The sequence below is a fragment of the Acomys minous genome, assembly GCF_964271855.1.
Source record: "Acomys minous genome assembly, chromosome: 8".
In the NCBI taxonomy this organism is placed as follows: domain Eukaryota; kingdom Metazoa; phylum Chordata; class Mammalia; order Rodentia; family Muridae; genus Acomys; species Acomys minous.
This window is the reverse complement of record NC_140489.1, coordinates 59,982,888-60,005,036: the sequence shown is the minus strand read 5'-3', so window position 1 is coordinate 60,005,036 and position 22,149 is coordinate 59,982,888. Positions and strand designations below refer to the sequence as shown.

Below are 22,149 nucleotides of genomic sequence, written 5' to 3'. Positions count from 1 at the left end.
GTGAGCCACCATGTGGGTGCTGGGAATTGAACTCAGGACCTTTGGAAGAGCAAGCAGTGCTCTTAACCTCTGAGCCATCTCTCCAGCCTGTTTGTAGACTTCTAACTCTTGGATTTTTTACCATTTGATGCTTTTCTTTCTTCTTCCTCCTCTCCCCCCCCCCCTCTTGGTTTTTTGAGACAGGGTTTCTCTGTGTAACAAGTTTTGGCTGTCCGGGAACTTGCTGTGTAGACCAGGCTGGCCTCAAACTCATATCAATCTGCCTGCCTCTGCTTCCCAAGTGCTGGGATTAAAGGCGTGTACCACCACTGTCTGGTTGCATTTGCTGTTGTTTCTAAAGAGGTATTATTATATTCTATATTTTCAGGTATGTATGTGTATACATACAGTTTTTGTTTTCCTTTTTGAGACAGGATCTTACTGTGTTGCCTTGGCTAATCTTGAGCATGATCTCAAATCCTCCTGCCTCAACTTCCTGAGTAAAAAGCACATAGGTGCTCTGCCTAAGGTATTTTGAAAGTTGAGGCTAGGTTTTCCTTCCTTTCATTTGAGGGACACTGCCGAGTGTGCAGTGATCACTAGACTTGGCTCTTCTGCTTGTCTAATCAAGAGCTTAGGTAAGATTTCTCCAGAACGTTGTATTATTTTTTTTTCCCCACTGTTAACTGTCCCTGGGGATTCTGACTGAGGATTTACTTTTGAGCCGATAGGCATTGTATACATGTAACTAATAGAACACTGCTTGAACTTGTCCCTTCTCTCTGCTTTTCAGTTTCCTCCCTCAATGCTCTTTTCAGTTTCAAAAGCAATTGTTTCCAAGGAGTGTGTGTGTGTGTGTGTGTGTGTGTGTGTGTGTGTGTGTGTGTGTGTTCATTTTTCCTCTTGGCAATATTTTCTGTAAAGATTCTTTTTATGACTGACCTGACAGCCAAAGAGTATCTTAAGAAAGTATTCCTCATAGGTTTTTTTGTTTTTGTTTTCAAGATAGGGTTACTCTGTGTCAGGTTTTTTCTTTCTCTTTTTCTTTCTTTCTTCTTCTCCCTTCCTGCCCTCTCCTTCTCTCCCTTCCTTCCTTCCTTTCTTCCTGGGCTAGAATCTGCTGTGTAGACCATGCTAGCCTCAGGTCACAGAAGCTCTGGAGTCTCTTCCTTCTAAGTGCTTAAGTAAAAGATGTGCACTACTACACCCACCCACCCTCTTGGTTTTTCAGTTACTGTTCTTTTTGCTTATTGGTTACAGTGTTGGGGAGGGAGGAAGGTGTATCTATGTTTATGTATATGTATGTGTTTGACCATGTGAACATGTGTGTGCAGGTCTGAGGAAGAGGCCAGAGGAGATAGTTGATGTCTTCTTCTAGCCCTCTCTGCCTAACCCCTTGATTGAGACAGGGTCTTTTTTCCCCCTTCTTTTCACTGTAATATCTTTAAAAAAATTTTTTTTGAGATTATAGTTACAGCATTTCCCTCTTCTCTTTCTTCCCAACAAACTATACACACCCACACACACACTCACACTCACACACACACACAACTATATACTCCTCACTTTCAAATGCATGGCCTCTTTTTCATTAATTGTTGTTACATACATATGCTTATGCATATATTCTTAAATACATAAATATACCCTGTGTAGTTATAGATATTATTGTATGTAGGTTTTCAGGCCTGACTGTTTAGTATCAGATAACCAGGTGGTGTACTCCCATGAGGAAGACTATTTCTTCTGCTCAACATTTCTTAGTTGCCTGTAGTTCCTTGGGTAAAGTGAAGCCATCTGAAGAGCTGTTGATTATTGCCAGGATATTTGTGCCATTATTGCAACCTTAGGGCTATTGTGTCATCCCAGTTGTTGCTGTGGATTAAAGCTGTCATAGCTGGGTAGGACTCTTGGTTGCTTCCTGCTTTTTTTTTTTTTTTTTTTTTTTTTTGGTTTTTTTGAGACTTGGTGTAGCCTTGACTGACCTGGACTCGGATCTCTTTCTAAATCTAAAGCCCACTATTTTGGTTAGCTGGCTGGCTGGTGAGCCTCCTGGATCTAGCCCTTGGTGCTGGGGTACACGCATGCACAGCTTTTTACAGTGGGTGCTGGGAATTCAAACTCAGATTCTCATGTTTGCACAGCAAGTGCTCTTAGGCATTGAGCCATTTCCCCAGGCACTCAATTAGATTTAAAATTGTATCAATTTTCAGGGCAAGCATGGATTTATTAAGAAAAAGAGGAAATCTCCTGAGGGTGGGAGGGGCTACAAGGGAGGAAAGTCCTTCTCTTTTAAAGTAAGCCTGTTCTATAGCCAGGTGGGCCTCAAACTCATGATCCTTGTGCCTCAGTAGGATATGCACTACCATGCCTAGCCTGATGGACGATTTTCTCTACCTTTTCTTCCATTAGACTATGAGTGGGGTCTGGAGAGATAGTTCAGTTGGTAAAGTGAGGACTCGAATCTAAACCATTTTCTTGGATTTTAAAACTCTTTGTAAAAATGTAGCCAAGAATTGAGAATGATGCAGACCTTGTATTAATGTTTATGCCTAGCCAGTTAAAAGCGTGAGCGTTGTTCTAAGTTCCAGGCCATTCTGGTCTAGATAGTGAGTTCCAGGCCAGCCAAGACCGTACAGTGAGATTCTAGGGGCTGGAGAGATGGCTCAGCGGTTAAGAGCACCGATTGCTCTTCCAAAAGGCTCAGGTTCAATTCCCAGCACCCACATGGCAGATCACAACTGTCTGTCACTCCAAGATCTGACACCCTCACAGACATACATGCAGGCAAAACACTAATGCACATAAAAATGAATAATAAATTGTAGTGGATTCTGTCTCAAAAAACCAAAAGAAGAATTTATGGTGGCATGAAATTATCAAGAGGCTTTGTCTGTGTTAATCTAATGTTAATTAATTGATTCGGAATGAAAATGTTTTTATGCTGGCACAATTAATGGAGCACATAGTAGGTATTTAATGAATGGATGAATGAGTACAAATGACACCTACCTGAACTCCTACTTTACATACTAATAGCATAAGTTCTGTATTTCACAAAGAAGCACATTGGAAAATACTCTTCTTGGCATAAAAAGTAATACTCAAGCTAGGCAGTGGTGGTGCCTGAGTTAGGTTTTACTGCTGTGAAGAGACACCATGACAGTGGCAACTCTTTTTGTTTGTTTGTTTTTTGTTTTTTGAGACAGGGTCTCTCTTTGTTAGCCTTGGCTGTCCTGGACTCACTTTGTAGACCAGGCTGGCCTCGAACTAACAGTGACCTGCCTGCCTCTGCCTCCTGAGTGCTGGGGTCAAAGGCGTGTGCCACCGCTCCCTACGACCTTGGCAATTCTTTTAAAGGAATCATTTAATTGGGCCTGGCTTACAGAGGCCTAGCCATTATTGTCACGGCAGGAAGCATGGTGGTGTGCAGGCAGGCCTGGTGCTGGAGAGGGAGCTGAGAGTTTTATATCTTTATTTGCAGGCAGCAGAAGGAGACTGTTACTGGGTGTGACTTGAGCATATATGAGCGATCAAAGCCAAACTCCACAGTAACACACTTTGTCTAACAAGAAAGCACTCTTAATGGTGTCACTCTAGATGGGCCAAGCATTTAAATACATGAGTCTGTGGGGGCCATACCTATTCAAACCACCACAGGTAGTGCACACCTTTAATCCCAGCACTTGGGAGGCGGAGGCTGGTGGATCTCTGTGAGTTTGAGACCAGCCTAGTCTACAGAGTAAGTACAGGACAGCCAGGGCTACACAGTGAAGTCCTGTCTTGGAAAAAAACAAAAAAACAAAACTCTTTTTTTTTTTTTTTTTTTTTTTGGTTTTTCGAGACAGGGTCTCTCTGTGTAGCCTTGGCTGTCCTGGACTCCCTTTGTAGACCAGGCTGGCCTCGAACTCACAGCAATCCACCTGCCTCTGCCTCCCAAGTGCTGGGATTAAAGGCGTGCGCCACCACTGCCCGGCATACAAAACTCTTAAGTATGCACTCAGCATACATACATACAGGCATAGCCTCACACATAAAATAGTCATTGCCAGGTGTGATGGTACATACCAGTGATCCCAACATTTAGGAGTTAGGTCAGGAGTTCAAGGCCTTCTTTTGGGGCATAATGGGCTGTAGACCAACCGTGGATTCACTAAAGCCTTCCTCAAAAGAGCCAGCCAAACAAACGAGTGAACAAACATAAAAAATCATGTGATGGCATCTATAGTCCAAAACTCAGCCCCCACTGTAATCATTTTATCAACTGAGTCATCTCCCAGCCTGAAATATGATTCCCATACCACACAGTTTTATACAATTTGAAGGCTTTTGATGAATCTACAGCATTATGTAGCCATGGTCATAATCAATTTTAGAACCTTTCCATTACCCTGTGATGAAACAGCATACCCACTAGCAGTCAGGTTATTCCCTGAGTTCTGAGCAGCTGTTCACCTGCACTGCATCTGTAGATGTGCCTGCTATGGATGCTTTGTAAGTGAATGATCGTATCCAACCTTTTGTCATTGGTGTCACTCCCTATGCATAATGTGTTCAAGATTCGTCCATGTTGTAGTATATGGCTCCACCACATTTTACTTAGCCGTTCATCAGTTGGTGGAAATTTGGGTGGTTTCTGTTCTTAGCTATTTTTAATAATGTTGTGACTGACCATGTTTTGTTTTTGTTCTTGCTTTCTCTTGGATAAATATGTTATAGTAGAATTTCTGGGTCATAAGGGAGCTGTGCCTCCCACCCCCTTTGGTTTTTCGAGACATACTGTCTCTACATAGCCCTAGCTGTCCTTGAGCTTAGAGATCTGAGAGCTTCTGCATCCCAAGTGGCATTAAACGCTGCACCAACACACCTGCCTTTAAAAAAATGATTATTTTATTTTTGAGCAGTGACTCACAACATGTGATTAGTTTGGAACTCTCTAGTAGCTTAGGCTGGCCTAGAATTCATGATTCTTCTTAAGTCTAGATTTTTATAAAGAAAAAAAAGATATTGGTTTTTTGAGACAGGGTTTTTTCTCTGTGTAGCCTTGGCTGTCTTGGACCTTGTAGACTAGGCTGGCCTTGAACTCACAGAGATCTGCTTGCCTCTGCCTCCCCTAGTGCTGGGATGTGCCACCATGCCCAGCACCTAGATTAATTTTTAAGAATTAACTGGTATAACTTAAAATGAAAGGTGATCTATGATGTCATCTTAACATGCTCATTGTGTCACAGACAGGACTGTGTCACCCTTGGTAACAGTGGTAAAAGAATAGAAACATCCCGCTTCCATGAAAAGTAATTACGTCATTGATTTAGCATTTTGGATATTGGATAAAAATAAATCTTAAGCTGGACGTGGTGGTTCATGCCTTTAATCCCAGCACTCGGGAGGCAGAGGCAGGTGGATCGCTGTGAGTTTGAGGCCAGCCTGGTCTACAAAGTGAGTCCTACACAGAGAAACTCTGTCTTGAAAAACCAAAAATAAATAAATAAAGAAAGAAAGAAAGAAAAGAAAAAGAAAAGAAAAAAGGAAATCAATCAATCAATCTTGAAATCTTGAATCTTTTCCATGAAGTAGTTGCTTTTTGAGGTTCAGCAACCATGGAACTGTTTAAAACAAAACAGCCTTTGCTGAAGGTAAACAGACTTTTCTCATTTTCATCATATCAGCAGTAATTTAAAATTTTTAACTTAATTTTAAGTATTTTTTGGAGACAGGGTCTCACTGTGTCACCCTGGCTGACCTCTAATGCACAGAACTCTCACTACCTCTGTCTCCCGTGTGCTGAATTAAAGGTTTGTGTCATCACGTCCAGCTTCAATTTTTAAAATTGTTTTTAAAATTTAGACAGTGTTTCACTATGTAGACCTGACTGGCCCAGAACTCACTATGTAGACCAGGCTGACCTGGAGCTCACAGAGATCTCCCTCCTCTGTTTCCCAAGTGCTGGGTAAAGGTGCGTATCAACCTACCTGGAAATAATTATTTTTAACTTCTAAGTAACTAAGTACTCAGCCTGAGATAGCTCTTTGTGCAGGTGTGGGCAGGTGTTCAGAAAATGTTTCTCTGTAGCCCTGACTGTCTTGAGTGCACTTTGTATAGATCTCCTGCCTATGTCTCCCCGACAGGTGTGTGCCACTGCTCCCAGCTGAGAGAGCTTTTTTTAAAAAAAAAATTAGACTCTAGAGCTCATTTTTCCTTTCCTATGTCTTTTAACTCTCCTAAGCTCAGTCTTCTCTACGTCTCTTTGTGGCAAATACCTTTACTATTTTCTTACTGTTTTCCTTTAACTTTTATTTCTTATGCTTATGGGATTTTTTTTTCCCTACGTGTATACCTGGTGCCAGAGGATACCAGAAGAAGGAACTAGATTCCCTAGAACTTGAGGTATGAGCCCTTGTGAACTGTACTGTGAGCTGCCATGTTGGTGCTGGGAATGAAACCTGGGTCCTCCAGAAGAGCAGTCAGTGCTCTTACCTACTGAGCCATATATTTTTTTGTTTTTGTTTTTCGAGACAGGGTTTCTCTGTGTAGCTTTGGTTATCCTGGACTCACTTTGTAGACCAGGCTGGCCTCGAACTCACAGAGATCCACCTGCCTCTGCCTCCCAAATGCTGGGGTTAAGGGCGTGCGCCACCACCGCCCAGCTTGAGCCATATTTTTTAAATGAACTTTTATTATTTAATTTATGTGTATGAATGTTTGCCATTTGTGTGAGTATGTGTTGGGGGACACAAGAGTGTGTCTAATTCCCTTGGAACTGGCTTTACAGGCAGTTGTGAGCTGCTTTAAGTGGGTACTGGGAATTGAACTCAACTCCTCTGGAAGAGTAAGTTTAACTGCTGAACTATCTCTCCAGCCCCTGTCTTTGTTTGTTTGTTTGTTTGTTGTTGTTGTTTTGAGACTGGGTCTCTGTCCAGCTCTGGTTACTCTGGAGCACTCTATATAGATCAGGCTGGCCTTGAACTCACAGATTCTCTGCTTCCCAAGTGCGGGAATGAAAGACATGTGCCACTGTGCCCAGCTTCTGTTTTTCTTAATTTTAGTGTCTTATATACTCTGCAAAATAGGATCAAATCTGGAAAATCTCAAAAGCACTGCCAGAATAATTTTTAAAAAGATTTCTTTAGTAAGTATCAGGACCTTTGGAAGAGCAAGCAGTGCTCTTAACTTCTGAGCCATCTCTCCAGACCCCAAAACAGTTGTTTAAACACTAAACTTTTGGCCAATACTGTTTATATTAGACAGTTGCTATTTCTTAAATCTGGTTTTCAAAGCTTTTATTCCCATGTCCGCATTTCTGCTTATTCCATTTCACATTTCTCAAATTCCCTTTCGCCTTCTTTTCTACTTACCTAAAACTGTTATTTACAACCACATTTTGATAAAGCCTATTTAGTTTTGCCTAATTTTGTTTTTTATTCTTTTTTTTTATGGAAATCAATAGTTGACTATGGCCCCTTATTATTAGGTTTGCTTCACTAGTCATGTGTCAGCATTCTCCAAAGAAACAATACAATTTATTATTGTTGTTGTTGTTGTTATTAGAGTGTGTGTGCGCGTGTGTGTGTGTGTGTGCGCGCGTGTGTGTAGAGGGGGTATTTATTGTAAGAATTGGCTTAGGCAGTTATGGAGGCTGACAAGCCTGAAGTTCTGCAGGACTTATTGGCAAGTGGGAGGGCTGATGCTGTAGTTGCAGTCCAAAGGCTAACATGACACACTGAAGACCAGAGACAAGGAGCTGATTTTCTTTTTTTGTAGTTAGGCAAGAGTACTCTACTTTTGGTATTTATTGTATTCTTCTTTCATGTACCTCTCCTTACCAACTAGTAAATAAAGCATTTGTGTACAGGTAGTACTAAGCATATTTATTTACTGTCTGTGAATTCTATCATCCTTACACACAGTGTATCTGTATACTTTTATAAAGCTATACCTTTTTTTGTTTTTGTTTTAGACTATCTCATGTAACTCAGGCTGGCCTCCACAGCTCCCCTGCTCTCAAGTGCTAAGACTACAGTAGTGTATTCCAATGGTAGAACAGGTTGGCCTCAAACTCATAATGATCTGTGTTCTTCTGGATCCCAAGTGCTGGGTTTAAAGGTGTGTGCCACCATGCCCAGCCTTGAAGTGATGCCATTTATGTGGAATGATTCAGTGGGTGACTGTCATGTAGTTAATGGCTCAGCAGTTGATTTGTTTTGTGCTGGAAAAGTTAAGTGAATTAAGGTAAGTTTTCCTTATCTTTTCTGCTTAAGAGTCAGATTCAAAATAGCACGGAGTTCTATAATGTGGGAATTAAGCACCGTTTCTAGAGAATTCACTCCCCCCCCCCTTTGGTTTTTCGAGACAGGGTTCCTCTGTGTAGCCTTGGTTGGCCTCGACTCGCTTTGTAGGACCAGGCTGGCCTCAGTCTCACAGAGATCCAGTCAGCCTCTGCCTCCCAAGTGCTGGGATTACAGACATGCACCCCCCCCCCAGCTCTTTCTCTTTATTTACAAGTGAATATGATGCGTCAATCAGTTACCTATGTTCATGAGCATGTGCCAAAAAGAGAACAAACTTAGCTTAAGATCATATTTTCATTTCCTTAACAGATATTTAACATTTTAAATCTCATGATTTATGTTTAGGATTGTCTAATTAGATATTTAAATGAAAAGTGTCATAATGAAATATATCTTTTGGAAATGAATGTATTAAAGTTGTAGGTCAAGGTGCTAGAAGCTGAAATGACAGTGTCCAAACATTGGACTACTTTAATTGGAATTTAAATATTGTTTTTCTTTGGTTAAGAGTTAATGAGAAATGGTTTTCAATTAGTTTTTTTTTTCCCTAGAGTTCTCATAAGTATATCTTAAGACCTTCAAGATGGTTCTAGCAGATCTTGGAAGAAAAATAACATCAGCATTACGCTCATTGAGCAATGCCACCATTATCAATGAAGAGGTATGAAAATAGAGTGTGAGATACATGTGCTTGTACATTGTTACTGGGATGAGAGAGTGGGACTGGATGTCTCTTTAGACTTGTGATTTAATTTGATGTAGAATACACTGTAACAGTAAGGAGTGATTTTTTATTGAAAATCAACTGTGTTGATGTTATTTTTATAAAACTGTTTGTTTCTCTTAGCTTATTTCTTAACCCAGCTATCACACAAATAACTGAGACTCTTTTTAATACCAGGCTCCACAACACAATCAGAGCAGTTTAAGTCTGACCATAACCCTCAGTATTATTTTGTCTTACTCTCAGCAAACATTCCAGCAATACTTGCCCCTTATAGCTTTCCTCAGCCCCAGCTGCTTCCTCCTGATCTTGCTTGGACCTCTCCCTGTGGCTGAATGCCCTGGCTTCCTCCCCTAGCCCCTCCTCCACTGGCTGTAAGCTGCTTTATTGGCGTATCAGGGGGACAATTGGGGAACAGAGTTTACACAACATTTAGACAATAAATTCTCAGAACAAAGTTTGCATGCAGACATGGGGAATACAGAAATCAGCATTTAAACTACACAATAATTTTATGCCTACACTGTGTCATTTTGTCTTTTTAACTTAATTTTTTTAAAAGTGTGTGTGTGTGTGTGTGTGTGTGTGTGTGTGTGTGTGTAAGAGGTTATGTGTGCAGCAATGCTGATGCCCACAGGAGCCAGAAGAGGTTAGGTCTCTGGAGCTTGAGGTATAGGGAGTTGTGAGCTGCTAGAAATCAAACCCAGGTCCTTTGGAAGAACAGCAAGTGGTCTTACCCACTGAGCCATAGCTCCTTCCATTATTTCATCTTACTAGTTATTAGATAGAACTTTAAAAGTCCCTCAAACCTACCTTTAGTTAAAAAAAAAAAACCAACAACAACAACAAGAGAAAAACCAAGCAAACAAACAAAACCCAAAACAAAACAATGTAGCTTTTAAATGCTTGAATCTGGAAATGTAGTTTGCTGTTCTGTTTCCACAGATCTAAGATTTCATGGTCCTTCCTTCTCCTTGGGCAACATGTGCTTACTTGTTTATTTTTTTCCTGTATCTTCCATGTAGCATTCCTTATATAAAAGATCAGCACATGTACTATAGGGATAATTAATACTTGGTTGTGTAAAACTAAATGCTATGCCTTATTTTGACAACGATTGCATATTTAATAGTATTTTCTCTCCAAAGGTAATTGAAGTTTTTTTCTCACCTCCATTAGTGTGACACTGCTATATATTAAGCTACTGCAGTATATAAAACCTGGTCAACCATTGTTTTTATGTCGCTGAAGTAAAACACTGATCATATTTCAATTTTATCTGTTTTCAGGTATTAAATGCCATGCTAAAAGAAGTATGTACAGCATTATTGGAAGCAGATGTTAACATTAAACTAGTGAAGCAACTAAGAGAAAATGTTAAGTAAGTTGAGTTAATTCTGTAAACACAAGAGGAACTAAGTTTGGATCACTGGGGCTGAGGCCTAACTAGGAAAGCTTGCTCTATTACGAGATACTCCTACCCAGCACTGGACCCATAGAGAACTGGCATTAGAAAACCGCCTGTGGGACAAGGTGTAATGGCTCGTGCCTGGGAGGCTGAGGCAGGAGGGGTGCCAAAGTCAGTTCAAGGCCAGCTTAGTTATCTAGTGGGGTTTAAGTCAGCCTTAGCTAAAAGATTTAGATGGAAGAAAGAAGACAGGAGAAAGATAGAAGGACTATATATTTCCATTGTGTGGTTCAGTGAACAAACCAAGAATGGCTTCATTTCATTGTAAGTTTTCTCCTATCCTACTTCTTTATTTGGGTGGGCTCAGTCATTTCTTAATGTGATACCATCCTAATGTAAAACCTTTCTAACAATTCAATTTGTTTATGAAATTGTGGTAAAGTTACATGAATCAACCTTCTTCATGACTGAAGAGTTATCGTCTCTTTTGTTCCCCATTTTAGTTTCTCTGCCCATGTTTGAAGAAGTCTTGTGTGCGTTTGTTACTGTATCCATTAGGAGAGGACATGCACAGAGCATCTAGAACCACACGGGCACCACCAATAGCGTTCCTTCTTTTTGCATTCATCATCTGGGAAAAAATAGGGAACTACTAGCATTTAGAACTACAAAGTCAGTCAGTGAATTCTCTGTGTATAAAATTTACAAGATACAAGAAAAATGAAATTAATACTTTAGTTACAGAGAAATTATATTTATGCATTGAACTAAAAGCCTTGAAAAATTAACCAAAGTCTTGGATCTAGTATTTAATGGTATAAATCTTTGTGGTATATGCTTATAAGTCTATAACAATTATATGAATGTTAATTAACATGAATAGTTAAATACTCTTACATTCTGTGGGATAGAAGTACTTTTAGATTACCCTAACTGACTTTTCTCCTTCTTACCCCAATTGTCACCTGTGAAGGTCTGCGATTGATCTTGAAGAGATGGCATCTGGTCTGAACAAAAGAAAAATGATTCAGCATGCTGTATTCAAAGAACTTGTAAAGGTAAAAGTGTATCAAGATTATGATTCTATCACCTCAGTGCTTTTGAGTCCCTTTTAATGTATTTTATGGACAGTTCATCTGTATTTAAATATAAATTTGAGCTAGCAAGATGCTTCTCTGGTGAAGGTGTCTGCTATTAAGACTGACAGCCTGAATTCAGCCCTGGAACCTATGTGATGGAAGAGAGAGCTGACTCCTGTAGTTGTTCCCTGACTTTCACGTGTGTGTCATGGGACATGAACACAAACACATACACACAGAAAAAAAATGTTAAGAAAAAAAATAGCCAGGCAGTGGTGCTGTACTCTTTTAATCCTAGCACGCAGGAGGCAGAGGCAGGTGGATCTCTGTGAGTTTGAGGCCAGCCAAGCTACATAGTGAGACCATGTCTCAAAAACAGAAAGACAAGCTAGACATGGTAGCACATGCCTTTAATTCCATCACTCAGGGAGGCTGAGGCAGGTGGATCACTGTGAGTTCAAGGCCAGCCTGATCTACAAATCAAGTCTAGGAGAGCCAAGGCTATATAGAGAAACCCTGTCTCAAAAAACAAAGAAAGTAAAAACAATACAACTTCCCCCAACCAAAAACAAAAAGACAGTAACACTAACTAAACTATATTAGCGACTGTAGACTTTACTAGCAGACAGCTAAAACGCCAACTCTCACTTAAGGGAAGTCCTTGATCAAACACTAGATACTATCAGTTGTATTAAACTGGGACTGTTGACTATGCATGTGTCTTTTTAAGGTTCTGTGGATGAAATGGGAAGTATAGATAAAGTTCTGTCTGTACTGTACTCTCAAGTTTCAAAATCCTCTTAGCATATCTGTGACTTCAGTTACAAGCTGAATATTATTTTATATAAATGAGCAATAAGCACATAATCTGCTTATTCTGACCTAGATTTAATTTGGCAGAATTTTTTTCCTAAATATAGGGAACCTATCACTTGAAGGAAAATAACTGACAACATTGTAGCTGATAAAATGTTAAAAATTTTATGTGGAAATATATGAACTAGGGAACCCTGTTTTGAGTCTCAGCACCACACACACAAAAAAGGAAAAATTGCATTTCGAGTTTGATAAAATGCTGATTTTTTTCCTTCTGAAACCAGTACTGACTTTAAGATTTTTAATGATTAGTAAAATGAGTAATAATATAAATTTACATAACTCAGTAAACCAGTGATTTAAGTTTTTAAAGGTATGGTGTTACAGAATCATGTACTAGGATAATACCTATGCTAAGTATAGAGTAGTGTCTCAGTTTCAGTACAGCAGACTTAAGGTTTATATGACTTCAAATGACGTATTGCAGCTAACCCATTACAAATGAATGTGTTTATAAAGGATATTTTATACCAAAAGGTTGGACATGTTTCAGAGTTTAGGAGGAAGAAAAGATAGATTTATAAAATGTTCGGTAATAATAGCCGAGTTATTCTGAGGTGTACAGAATGGAGTTTAATGTAGGGCAGCCTTTCCATATTGAAAAGAGATAGGAGGAAGGGAACTGGCCCTGTTTTAAGACAGATTTTGCCTATTTTAAAAGTTTTTCCAAAGTTGTGCACATGCTTGGAAAAGGGAGAAGAAAATGTGTTGTGATTTGTTTTCCCCGTCTCTTTACCTGAAACTCATGTGTAATAACTCGTGTGTAATACCTTGATGACACTGTCTAGGATGAGTGGGGCCGACTTCCTCATATGGGCTGTAGAACCACATGTTCTCTCTTGCAGCTCTTCAGCTCTGCTTTTGAAGTACAAAGGTAGTAAGTGAGTTGACATAGCTGTGTTCACTAAAGGATTATTTATACCAGGTTGGCAGTTCACCCCTGTAATTGTAGCACTCAAGAGCTGCAGCAGGAGTTGTAGGGCAACTTGGGCTATATAGTGAGTTCCAAACCAGCCTAGGTTACAGAATGAGATTTGTATGAGCATCATCATAATGATCATAATAATACATAATAAATTTACTTAGATTGTAAGCCTCTGGGTTAAAATATTAACAATGATTATGAATTTATTATCATGTGCAGGTAAATGTTTCAGGCTCCAAATAGACTCAAAATTGAATTAAGCTGGTGAACACACTTTTAGGATTCTTTTGCTTGTTTGTTTGTTTTTGTTTTTTGAGACAGGGTTTCTCCTATCCTGGACTCGCCTTGTAGACCAGGCTGGCTTTGAACTCATAGCAGTCTACCTGCCTCTGCCTCCCCTGTGCTGGTTTTAAAGTCGTGCGCCACCACACCTGGCCTAGGATTCTTTATACTTGGCAAACATGGTAGTACATGCTTGTAATCTAAGCTTTCAAGAGATAGGAGGAGGACCAGGAGTTTTTGGTTAGCCTCAGCTACATAGTGAGTCTACGGCTAGCTTGGGTAACCTGAGACTCTAAAAAGGCAGGGCACCCGGGAGGCAGGGGCAAGTGGATCACTGTGAGTTCAAGGCCAACCTGGTCTACAAAGTGAGTCCAAGACAGCCAAGGCTACTCAGAGAAACCCTGTCTTGAAAAACCAGAAAGAAAATTTAATAATTGAATTAGATATCTTCGTGTGCCATTTATCATTTTGCTTCATATAATCATTTGTCAAATTGAACATACATAGCAATGTCGAAGTCTCTAGGCACATAGTGATTGAGAACTTGTAATGTATCTAGGCTAAATTGTAAGGTTATTTAAATAGGAAATTTAATTTAAACACCTAACTTAAATGAAAAAAAGGAGAAGGTGATATAACATAAATGGTAGAGTACCTGCCTTGCTGTGTGAAGCTCTGGGTTCTATCCATACTATCAAACCACCTTTTGTTTTGTTTTGTTTTGTTTTTTGAGTGAGGGTTTCTCTGTGTGACAGAGCCCTGGACTCGGCTGGGCTGTCCTAGAACTTACAGAGATCTGCCTGTCTCTGTCTCTCTCTCTCTTTTTTTTTAAATATTTATTTATTTTATGCATAGACGTGCTCTATCACATGTACACCTGCTTGCTAGAAGAGGGCATCAGATCACATTACAGATGATTCTGAACCACCATGTGGTTGCTGGGAATTGAACTCAGGACCTCTGGAAGAGCAGACAATGCTCTTAACCACTGAGCCACTCTCCAGCCCCCCTGTCTCTGTCTCTTAAGAGCTGGGATTAAAGGCATGCAATAGTATGCCTGACCTCAAACCAAATTTTAATTTATTTAAATTTTTTCTTTTTTTAACCTAAAGGAAAGACAAACTTAAAAAGTATACGCCGGTTGGATTTAAAGACTTAGTATTTGAGAAAAGAAACATAAAATATCTCACTATATAGATTGCATGCTGAAATGATAATATTTGAGTAAACATAAATGTATATAGTCTAAATAATAAAATATTATACATAGATTCAACTTTTTATATTTTATGAGAAATTTTAAAAATTACATTTATGTATTTGTGTGTCTGGTAAGTATGTGCCATGTTTAGCAACTTGAGAGAGTTAGCTGTTTTCCTCCTCTATGTGGGTCTTGGGGATTGAACTCAGGTTGTCAAATTTGATAAATTACTTTTTCTTAAGATGGCCTGAGTACGATGTTAACCCTGTAATATTTTATAAAAATTCTTAAATTTAACCCTGCATGAAGGGAGCTGGTAGCGTTGCCTCAGAATGTTGGGATTGTGGTGGCTTCAGTAAATTGAAAAGATCTTTAGCTTGGCATTCATATTTAAATGCCGTAGGGACAGGGGTTTTTGAATGTCACATGTTAGTCTGATATTTTTATTTTGGACATATAGCTTGTAGACCCTGGAGTTAAAGCATGGACACCAACTAAAGGAAAGCAGAATGTGATCATGTTTGTGGGATTGCAAGGGAGTGGAAAAACGACAACATGTTCAAAGGTAAATGCTAAAAAAGTCACACGGAGCATATATTTGTATAAGTAAAGTTTTATTTTAAAGCCAAGCTATAGACTGTTGTTTTACAGTTTTGTTACTTGGTGTATTTTTTTTTTCTGCTTTTGTAATATTTTGTAGGAAAGATGTTAGAACCCCATAGTCTATGACATTTATCAGGATGTTAGGCTTCCTAGCCAGGTGTGGCGATACCAGCTTGTAGTGCTGGCCACATCTGGAGGTGGTAGGATGGAGAATTGAAGATCATCCTGTATCATAGTGAGTTTGAGGTCAGCCTTAGCTATATGAAACCATCTCAAAAAACAAACAATGTTAATTCTGGCTTGTTTTGAAAAAGAAAAAGCAATTCCTGTTCTTAAAGAGAGTAAGTATGGCCAGATGCCACGGAAAAAGAACAGATGGCCCTTTATGTTTTGAGGCCACCCTGTCCTGTAGTTACTTCCAGGCCAGCCAGGGATACAGGCTGAAAAAGAGGGGGTTGTAGGAGGGAGAGCTGATATGCACACAACGAAATTTTTTTAATTGAAGGAAACAAAGGTACTCTACTTTCTGTTTATGTATGTTGGTGTTTTGACTGCATATATGTGTGAGGGTGTGGTATCCCCTGGAACTGGAGTTCCAGATAGTTGTGCGCTGCCATGTGGGTGCTGGGAATTGAACCCACCCAGGTCCTCTGGAAGAGCAGCCACTGCTCTTAACTGCTGAGCCATCTCTCCAGCAGGTGGAAGTGGCGCATGCCTTTAACCCCAGCAGTTGGGAGGTAGAGACAGGTGGATCTCTGTGAGTTTAAGGCCAGCCTGGTCTACAGAGTGATTCCAGGACAGCCAAGGCTGCACAGAGAAACCCTGTCTCAAAAAGATGTATTCGTCTGGCCCTTTTTTCTATAATTGGGCTCCCTAACTTAGTTGCTAGGTTTGTTTTGTTTTTTAATTTCTTTCACAAGCGGTAGTCATGGTACAGTTTAAGGACGGGGTAATAATTATTATTAAAGGATGGTATGAGTTGTTTTAGCCTAATATTAGAACATTTTTAACAGTGGCCATTGCTACATCTTACATTCATTGAATGAGAGTCAGAATTTAAAATATTTAAAAAAAATATTTATTATGTATATAGCATTCAGCCTGCATGTGTGTCTGCAGGGCAAAAGAGGGCACCAGATCTCATTATAGGTGGTTGTGAGCCACCATATGGTTGCTGGGAGTTGAACTCAGGACCTCTGGAAGAGCAGTCAGTGCCATAACTTCTAATCCATGTCTCCAGCCCCGAATTTAAAATCTTTAAAAAAAAAAACAAAAAAAACCTTTCAACTCTTTAAAAGTTTTACTATGCCTCAAAATATTTTATATTACACTCAAGAGAATTATGAACATTTTATTTTACTCCTTGGATAAATAAGATTAAACAAAATAAGTTATATATAAAATGACTTTTTATGTTTTCTGATATTTTATTTTGAATCTTCCTTTCACAGTTAGCATATTATTACCAGAGAAAAGGTTGGAAGACCTGTTTGATATGTGCAGATACATTCAGAGCAGGTAGTGTGTTGACATTTAAAATTTGTTTTCTGTAATTTTTATTGCCACATTTGAGGCTTCATCAACTCTTTATCTCTTAGGAGCTTTTGACCAGCTAAAGCAGAATGCCACCAAAGCAAGAATTCCATTCTATGGAAGGTAGGTTCCTGTCTGTTTTGGTTTGTTGAGACTCAAGTCTCATGTTTAGTTCAGTCTGACCCTGAAAACTAGTAGTCCAGGCTGCCCTCTAACTTGTGATCCTTTTGTCTCGGTCTTGTGAGTGCTGCCAACACGAGGTGTGTACCACCATATTTGGCTCACACCCCCGCCCCCTTTTTTTTAAAGATAGCCAAAGCATTCCTCCCTCATGCTAGGGAATATGTTCTTGAAATTCTTTATCATTTAAAAGTATATAGCAGGGGCCAGACAGCCTGAGTTTAACCCACAGAAACATGGCGGAAGGAGAGAACCAACTTCGTAAGGTAGATGTATACTGTGGCATGTGTGCATGCATGCATATACACCTACAAATAAATATTTATTTATTTATTGGAGTTCTTGAGACAGGGTTTCTCTGTGTAGCCTTGCCTGTCCTGGACTCACAGTGATCTGAATGCCTCTGTCCCCCACTCCCCTCCAGTGCTGGGATTAAAGGTGTATACCACCGATAAAGTATATGTTGACTACTGGAACTGGACATGTAGCTTATGGATAGAGTACTTGCCTATGGCATACAAGGCCCTGAGCTTAATACCTAGTTCCACCAAAACAAAACAAAGCAAAAACCAAAACAAATCTCTCCTGCCAACAAACAAACAAACAAACAAACAAAAACCCTCATTAAAATGAGTACAGTGGGGACTGATGAGATAGCTCAGCAGGTAAAGGCATTGTCACCAAGACTGGCAACCTGAGTTCAGTCCCCAGGAACTTGATGTTGGAAAGAGAATGTACACTTCAAGTTGCCCTATGACTCCACAGGTGCACCATGGTTTATTCCTGCTTAGAGAATACACATATGGAAGAGTAGGTAAATAAGAAGATGCATATAATATTTTTGATTATGAGTCTAGCTTTTAACAGCTGAGCCATTTCTCCAGCCCGTATATGCATATAAAAAAAAATGAACACAATGGCATACTTTATTATATCATTTGTTAGAAAGGGCAGTTTAATTTTAGAATGATAATTACTGCAACCTTTTATGAAGCCTCCTATTTGTATATATGTAGTTGTTGCCGTTTTCTATAAAGATCTTTAATCCTGTTTTCTTATGAATTTTAGTTGTATAGCTATAATCTTAGTTCATAAGACACTGAGTGGGGATTACCATAAGTTCATGACTACCCAGAGCTACATAGCTGGTACCAGGTTAGCCAGGGCTATGTAGTGAGACATTATCTCAAAAAATAATTAGTTGATTGATTGGTTGATTAAATGATACATAATAATGTTAGTAACTGTCATTTTAATTTTATTTTCTATATATTACTGTTTTGCCTGCCCAGTGCCCTGGAGGATAGAAGAGGGCATTGCATCCCTTAGAACTGGAGTTAAACATGGCTGTGAGCTGAGCTTTAGGTCCTGGGAGTTGAACCCAGGACCTCTAGAAGAGCAGCCAGTGTTCTTAATTGCTGTGCCATCCCTCCATGATCCCCCCCCCCTTTTTTTTTTCCTTAAGAGAAGTACTTAGGAGCTGGAGAGATGGCTCAGAGGTTAAGAGCACTGACTGCTCTTTCAAAGGTCTTGAGTTGAATTCCCAACAACCACATGGTAGCTCACAACCATCTATAACAAGATCTGGTACTCTTTTCTGGCGTATAGGCAGAATACTGCATATAGGATAAATAAGTAAATCTTTTTAAAAAAAGAGAGAGAGAAGTGCTTATTTTGGCTCATCTCTTTTTAATACTAACATACCAGAAAAACTGCTAATGTCCAACATTGGTATACGTAGTAAATGATGATGTCATCTGATGTGATGTTGGGATCCTGTATAACCTAAAAGTTTGTTTCATGGGAGCATTTCCCCCCCTTAATACAGGGTTTCTCTGTGTAATAGCTCTGGCTGTCTTGGACTTGCTTTGTAGGTCAGGCTGGCCTTGAACTCAGTGATCCACCTGCCTCTGCCTCCCAAGTGCTGGGATTACAGGTGTACACCACCACGCCCGGCTCATGGGAGCATTTAATAATCTCATAAAATGATTTTTTTTAAGGTTGTTAAATGGAAGAGCAGTTATAATATACTTGTAAAGAAGATATTAAAAAGTGTTTACGGAAATAACTCAGAAAAAACTGCAGTAGATATGCAGTCTTGTATAGGAGAAGTTCAATGGTTCCTCATGATGCCAAAGAAATGGTTTTCTCTATTTATTACTTGCTAGTAATTTTTCCTTCTAAATTGAAACTATAATATTTTCAGTTTTTCAGAGTAGATTAAAAGTAAACTAACAATTTCCAAGTAAACAATATTTGTATGTTTTCCCATTGTGGGCTTGTTAAATTACTTGTTTATGTTAAATAGCTATACAGAAATGGATCCTGTCATCATTGCTTCTGAAGGAGTGGAGAAATTCAAAAATGAAAATTTTGAAATTATTATTGTTGATACAAGTGGTCGTCACAAACAAGAAGACTCTCTGTTTGAGGAAATGCTTCAAGTTTCTAATGCTATAGTAAGTAGCTTTCTGTGGAATACCACTTTAAGGACTTTAGTCAATTTAACTATGAAACCTGATTGAGTTTGTGGTGAATATAAGTTGCTCCTTGCCTGAAAGACAGCTGCTAAATAATTTGTTTCTGTTTGGGGGATCGATCCCTGTATGGTAAGGGCTTAATGCCATCATTTTTAGTCTTCAGTAAAGAAACAAAAAAGAAAAATTAAGAATTATCTGTATTTGTTGGTTTTTCTCCTATTGCTTAAGTTCAGTAGAAATAATAATTTTGAAGATTTTTTTAAATGAAGCATTAATACTGTCATTTAATGTCTCCTTTAAAGCTCCTAAAAGATGGAGCTAGATGTAGTAGCACACACCTTTTATTCTAGTACTTGGGCAGATCTCTGAATTCAAGGCCAGCCTGGTCTATATATGCAGCTCTAGGCCACTCAAGCCTACTTGGTGAGACCCTGTGTGTTGTTCGTTGTTCTGTTGCTGTGGAAAAGAGAACATGACCAACTCTTACAAAAGTAAACATTTAATGGGTCATGCTTACACTTTGAGAGGTTTAGTCCTTTATCATGGGGGTAGGGGTGGGGAGCATGGTGGCACACAGGCAGACAGGGTGCATGAGAAGTAAGTAGATCCCGATCTGTAGGCAGCAGGAGAAGACAGAGAGCTTCTGCGCCTGGCTTAGGCTTTGGAAACCTCAAAGCCCAGCCTCAGCGACACACTTCCTCCAACAAGGCTACATCTATTCCAGCCCAGCCACACCTCCTAATCCTTCTCAAGTAGCTCCCTAGTTATTACGCATTCAAATGTAGGAGGGCTTGGGAGCATTTTTATTCAAACTACCACATCCCATCTTAACAATCAAAACAAAAATAAAATTATGATGTAAATAATGTAGGAGTAAGAAGCAGCTTAACACTTGTTGCATACATTAGAAATTCATGCTTGGCTATTAGGATATTGTCAGTAGTTCTTTGGCTAGTCAGTTTTACTAGTTAGTACAAATTAGCACTTTTTAGTACTACTGTTATTTTAACCAGTGTAAGCAGATCTTAGGGAAATAGCCTCAGTGTGTTACTGATTCTGTTTTCATAATATATTCTTCTGCCTTGTACTTTTTCTGATTTACTTTTATTGTTCCTTTGTGTCATTCTTAAAGGTCTTGCATAACTTTTTCCTTCTCCCCTCTTCTTGTCCTTCCTCCTTCCTTTCTTCCTCCTCCTTTCTTTCTGATTTTTTTTTTCGAGACAGGGTTTCTCTGTGTAGCCTTGGCTGTCCTAGACTTGCTCTGTAGATCAGGCTGGCCTCGAACTCACAGCGATCCGCCTGCGTCTGCCTCCCGAGTGCTGGGATTAAAGGCATGTGCCACCACACCCAGCTTTCTTTTTTTTTGAAACAAGGTTTCTCTTTATAGCCTTTGCTGTTTTAGAACTTGCTCTGTAGGCCTCAAACTCAGACATCTGCCTGTCTCTTTTTCCTGAGTGCTGGAGTTAAATGCAGCTGCCACCACCTCCCTACAACTTTCTTCTTTATTCAGGCCTCAGTTCAAAATAGTTTCCAAACAGGCTACCATATTTTCTTCTATATATCATGGGCACCAAGTTTTCCTTATTTATCTCTTTGTCAAGATCTATATGCCACCTAATGCATGGTGCTCCCTCAGACCATATTTATTGATTAAATATATGTGTACTAAGCATTCTGTACATGCTCATGGTGACCCTTTTTGTAACACTAGTAAAAATGTGTCTTTTTAATTTACTTTTTCTAGCAACCTGATAACATTGTTTATGTGATGGATGCATCCATTGGACAGGCGTGTGAGGCCCAGGCAAAGGCCTTTAAAGATAAAGTAGACGTGGCTTCAGTAATAGTGACAAAACTTGACGGTCATGCAAAAGGAGGTGGTGCTCTCAGTGCGTGAGTATCAGTTGAAGCTTCACTGTTGTGACTGTTGCTAAGCCCTTTGTTCTGTAAATCATTTGTTCTGTGTCTTGGGATCGTGTGTGTGTGTGTGTGTGTGTGTGTGTGTGTGTGTGTGTGTGTGTGTGTGTGTATTTATGAGTTTCTTACTCTTTTTTTGAAACATTCTAGTAATGGAACTGTTAGGATCCATAAAAGAGATTTGGGTAGAAACAGAATTTTGGAATCTCTTTGGTATAGTTCTAAGCAGTGAAAAGAAACTTGAATATTATACATTCTGTCTATTGTCTTTGAAAAATCTGCTGGATATTTTCTTTTTTGAGGTTATATTTTACTTTTTTTCTATGTAGAGTTGCTGCCACAAAAAGTCCAATTATTTTCATTGGTACAGGGGAACATATAGATGACTTTGAACCTTTCAAAACACAACCTTTCATCAGCAAACTTCTTGGTAAGTACAGTATGGAACTACAGAGCAGCCTTTGAGATAGTATGGATCTTAGAACAAGTTAGGGCTTTAGTCCTGTCCTTACTAACTAGCTTAAGAAGGTCATTTCCTTCTGTGATTTACCCTTCCAACTTCAATTTCACTTTTCATTAAGTGCTGGGGATCAAAACCAGGGTCTTGTGTGTGTGCTCCTGAGCTGTGTCTCCAGCCCTCTAACCTCTTACTTGCTGTGGTTAACATGGACACA

At 39.4% G+C, this 22,149-nt stretch overlaps 1 protein-coding gene and 1 long non-coding RNA gene across 4 annotated transcripts in view; both read left to right on the top strand.

Moving 5' to 3' along the window:
* LOC311603331 overlaps positions 1 to 22,149 on the top strand; it is a 98,732-nt gene that overhangs the window by 50,878 nt on the left and 25,705 nt on the right. The gene's annotated exons all lie outside the window — the stretch shown is intronic.
* Positions 1 to 22,149, top strand: part of SRP54 (signal recognition particle 54) — a 42,507-nt gene that overhangs the window by 2,417 nt on the left and 17,941 nt on the right. For all 3 annotated transcript variants that reach the window (XM_084792360.1, XM_084792359.1, XM_084792358.1), the window contains exons 2-10: positions 8,819 to 8,928; positions 10,281 to 10,372; positions 11,373 to 11,457; positions 15,223 to 15,327; positions 16,817 to 16,883; positions 16,964 to 17,021; positions 19,387 to 19,537; positions 21,303 to 21,451; positions 21,805 to 21,905. In XM_084792360.1, the coding sequence (XP_084648486.1) occupies positions 8,851 to 8,928; positions 10,281 to 10,372; positions 11,373 to 11,457; positions 15,223 to 15,327; positions 16,817 to 16,883; positions 16,964 to 17,021; positions 19,387 to 19,537; positions 21,303 to 21,451; positions 21,805 to 21,905 (886 nt within the window). In that variant the 5' untranslated portion in view covers positions 8,819 to 8,850. The remainder of the gene's footprint in view (positions 1 to 8,818; positions 8,929 to 10,280; positions 10,373 to 11,372; positions 11,458 to 15,222; positions 15,328 to 16,816; positions 16,884 to 16,963; positions 17,022 to 19,386; positions 19,538 to 21,302; positions 21,452 to 21,804; positions 21,906 to 22,149) is intronic.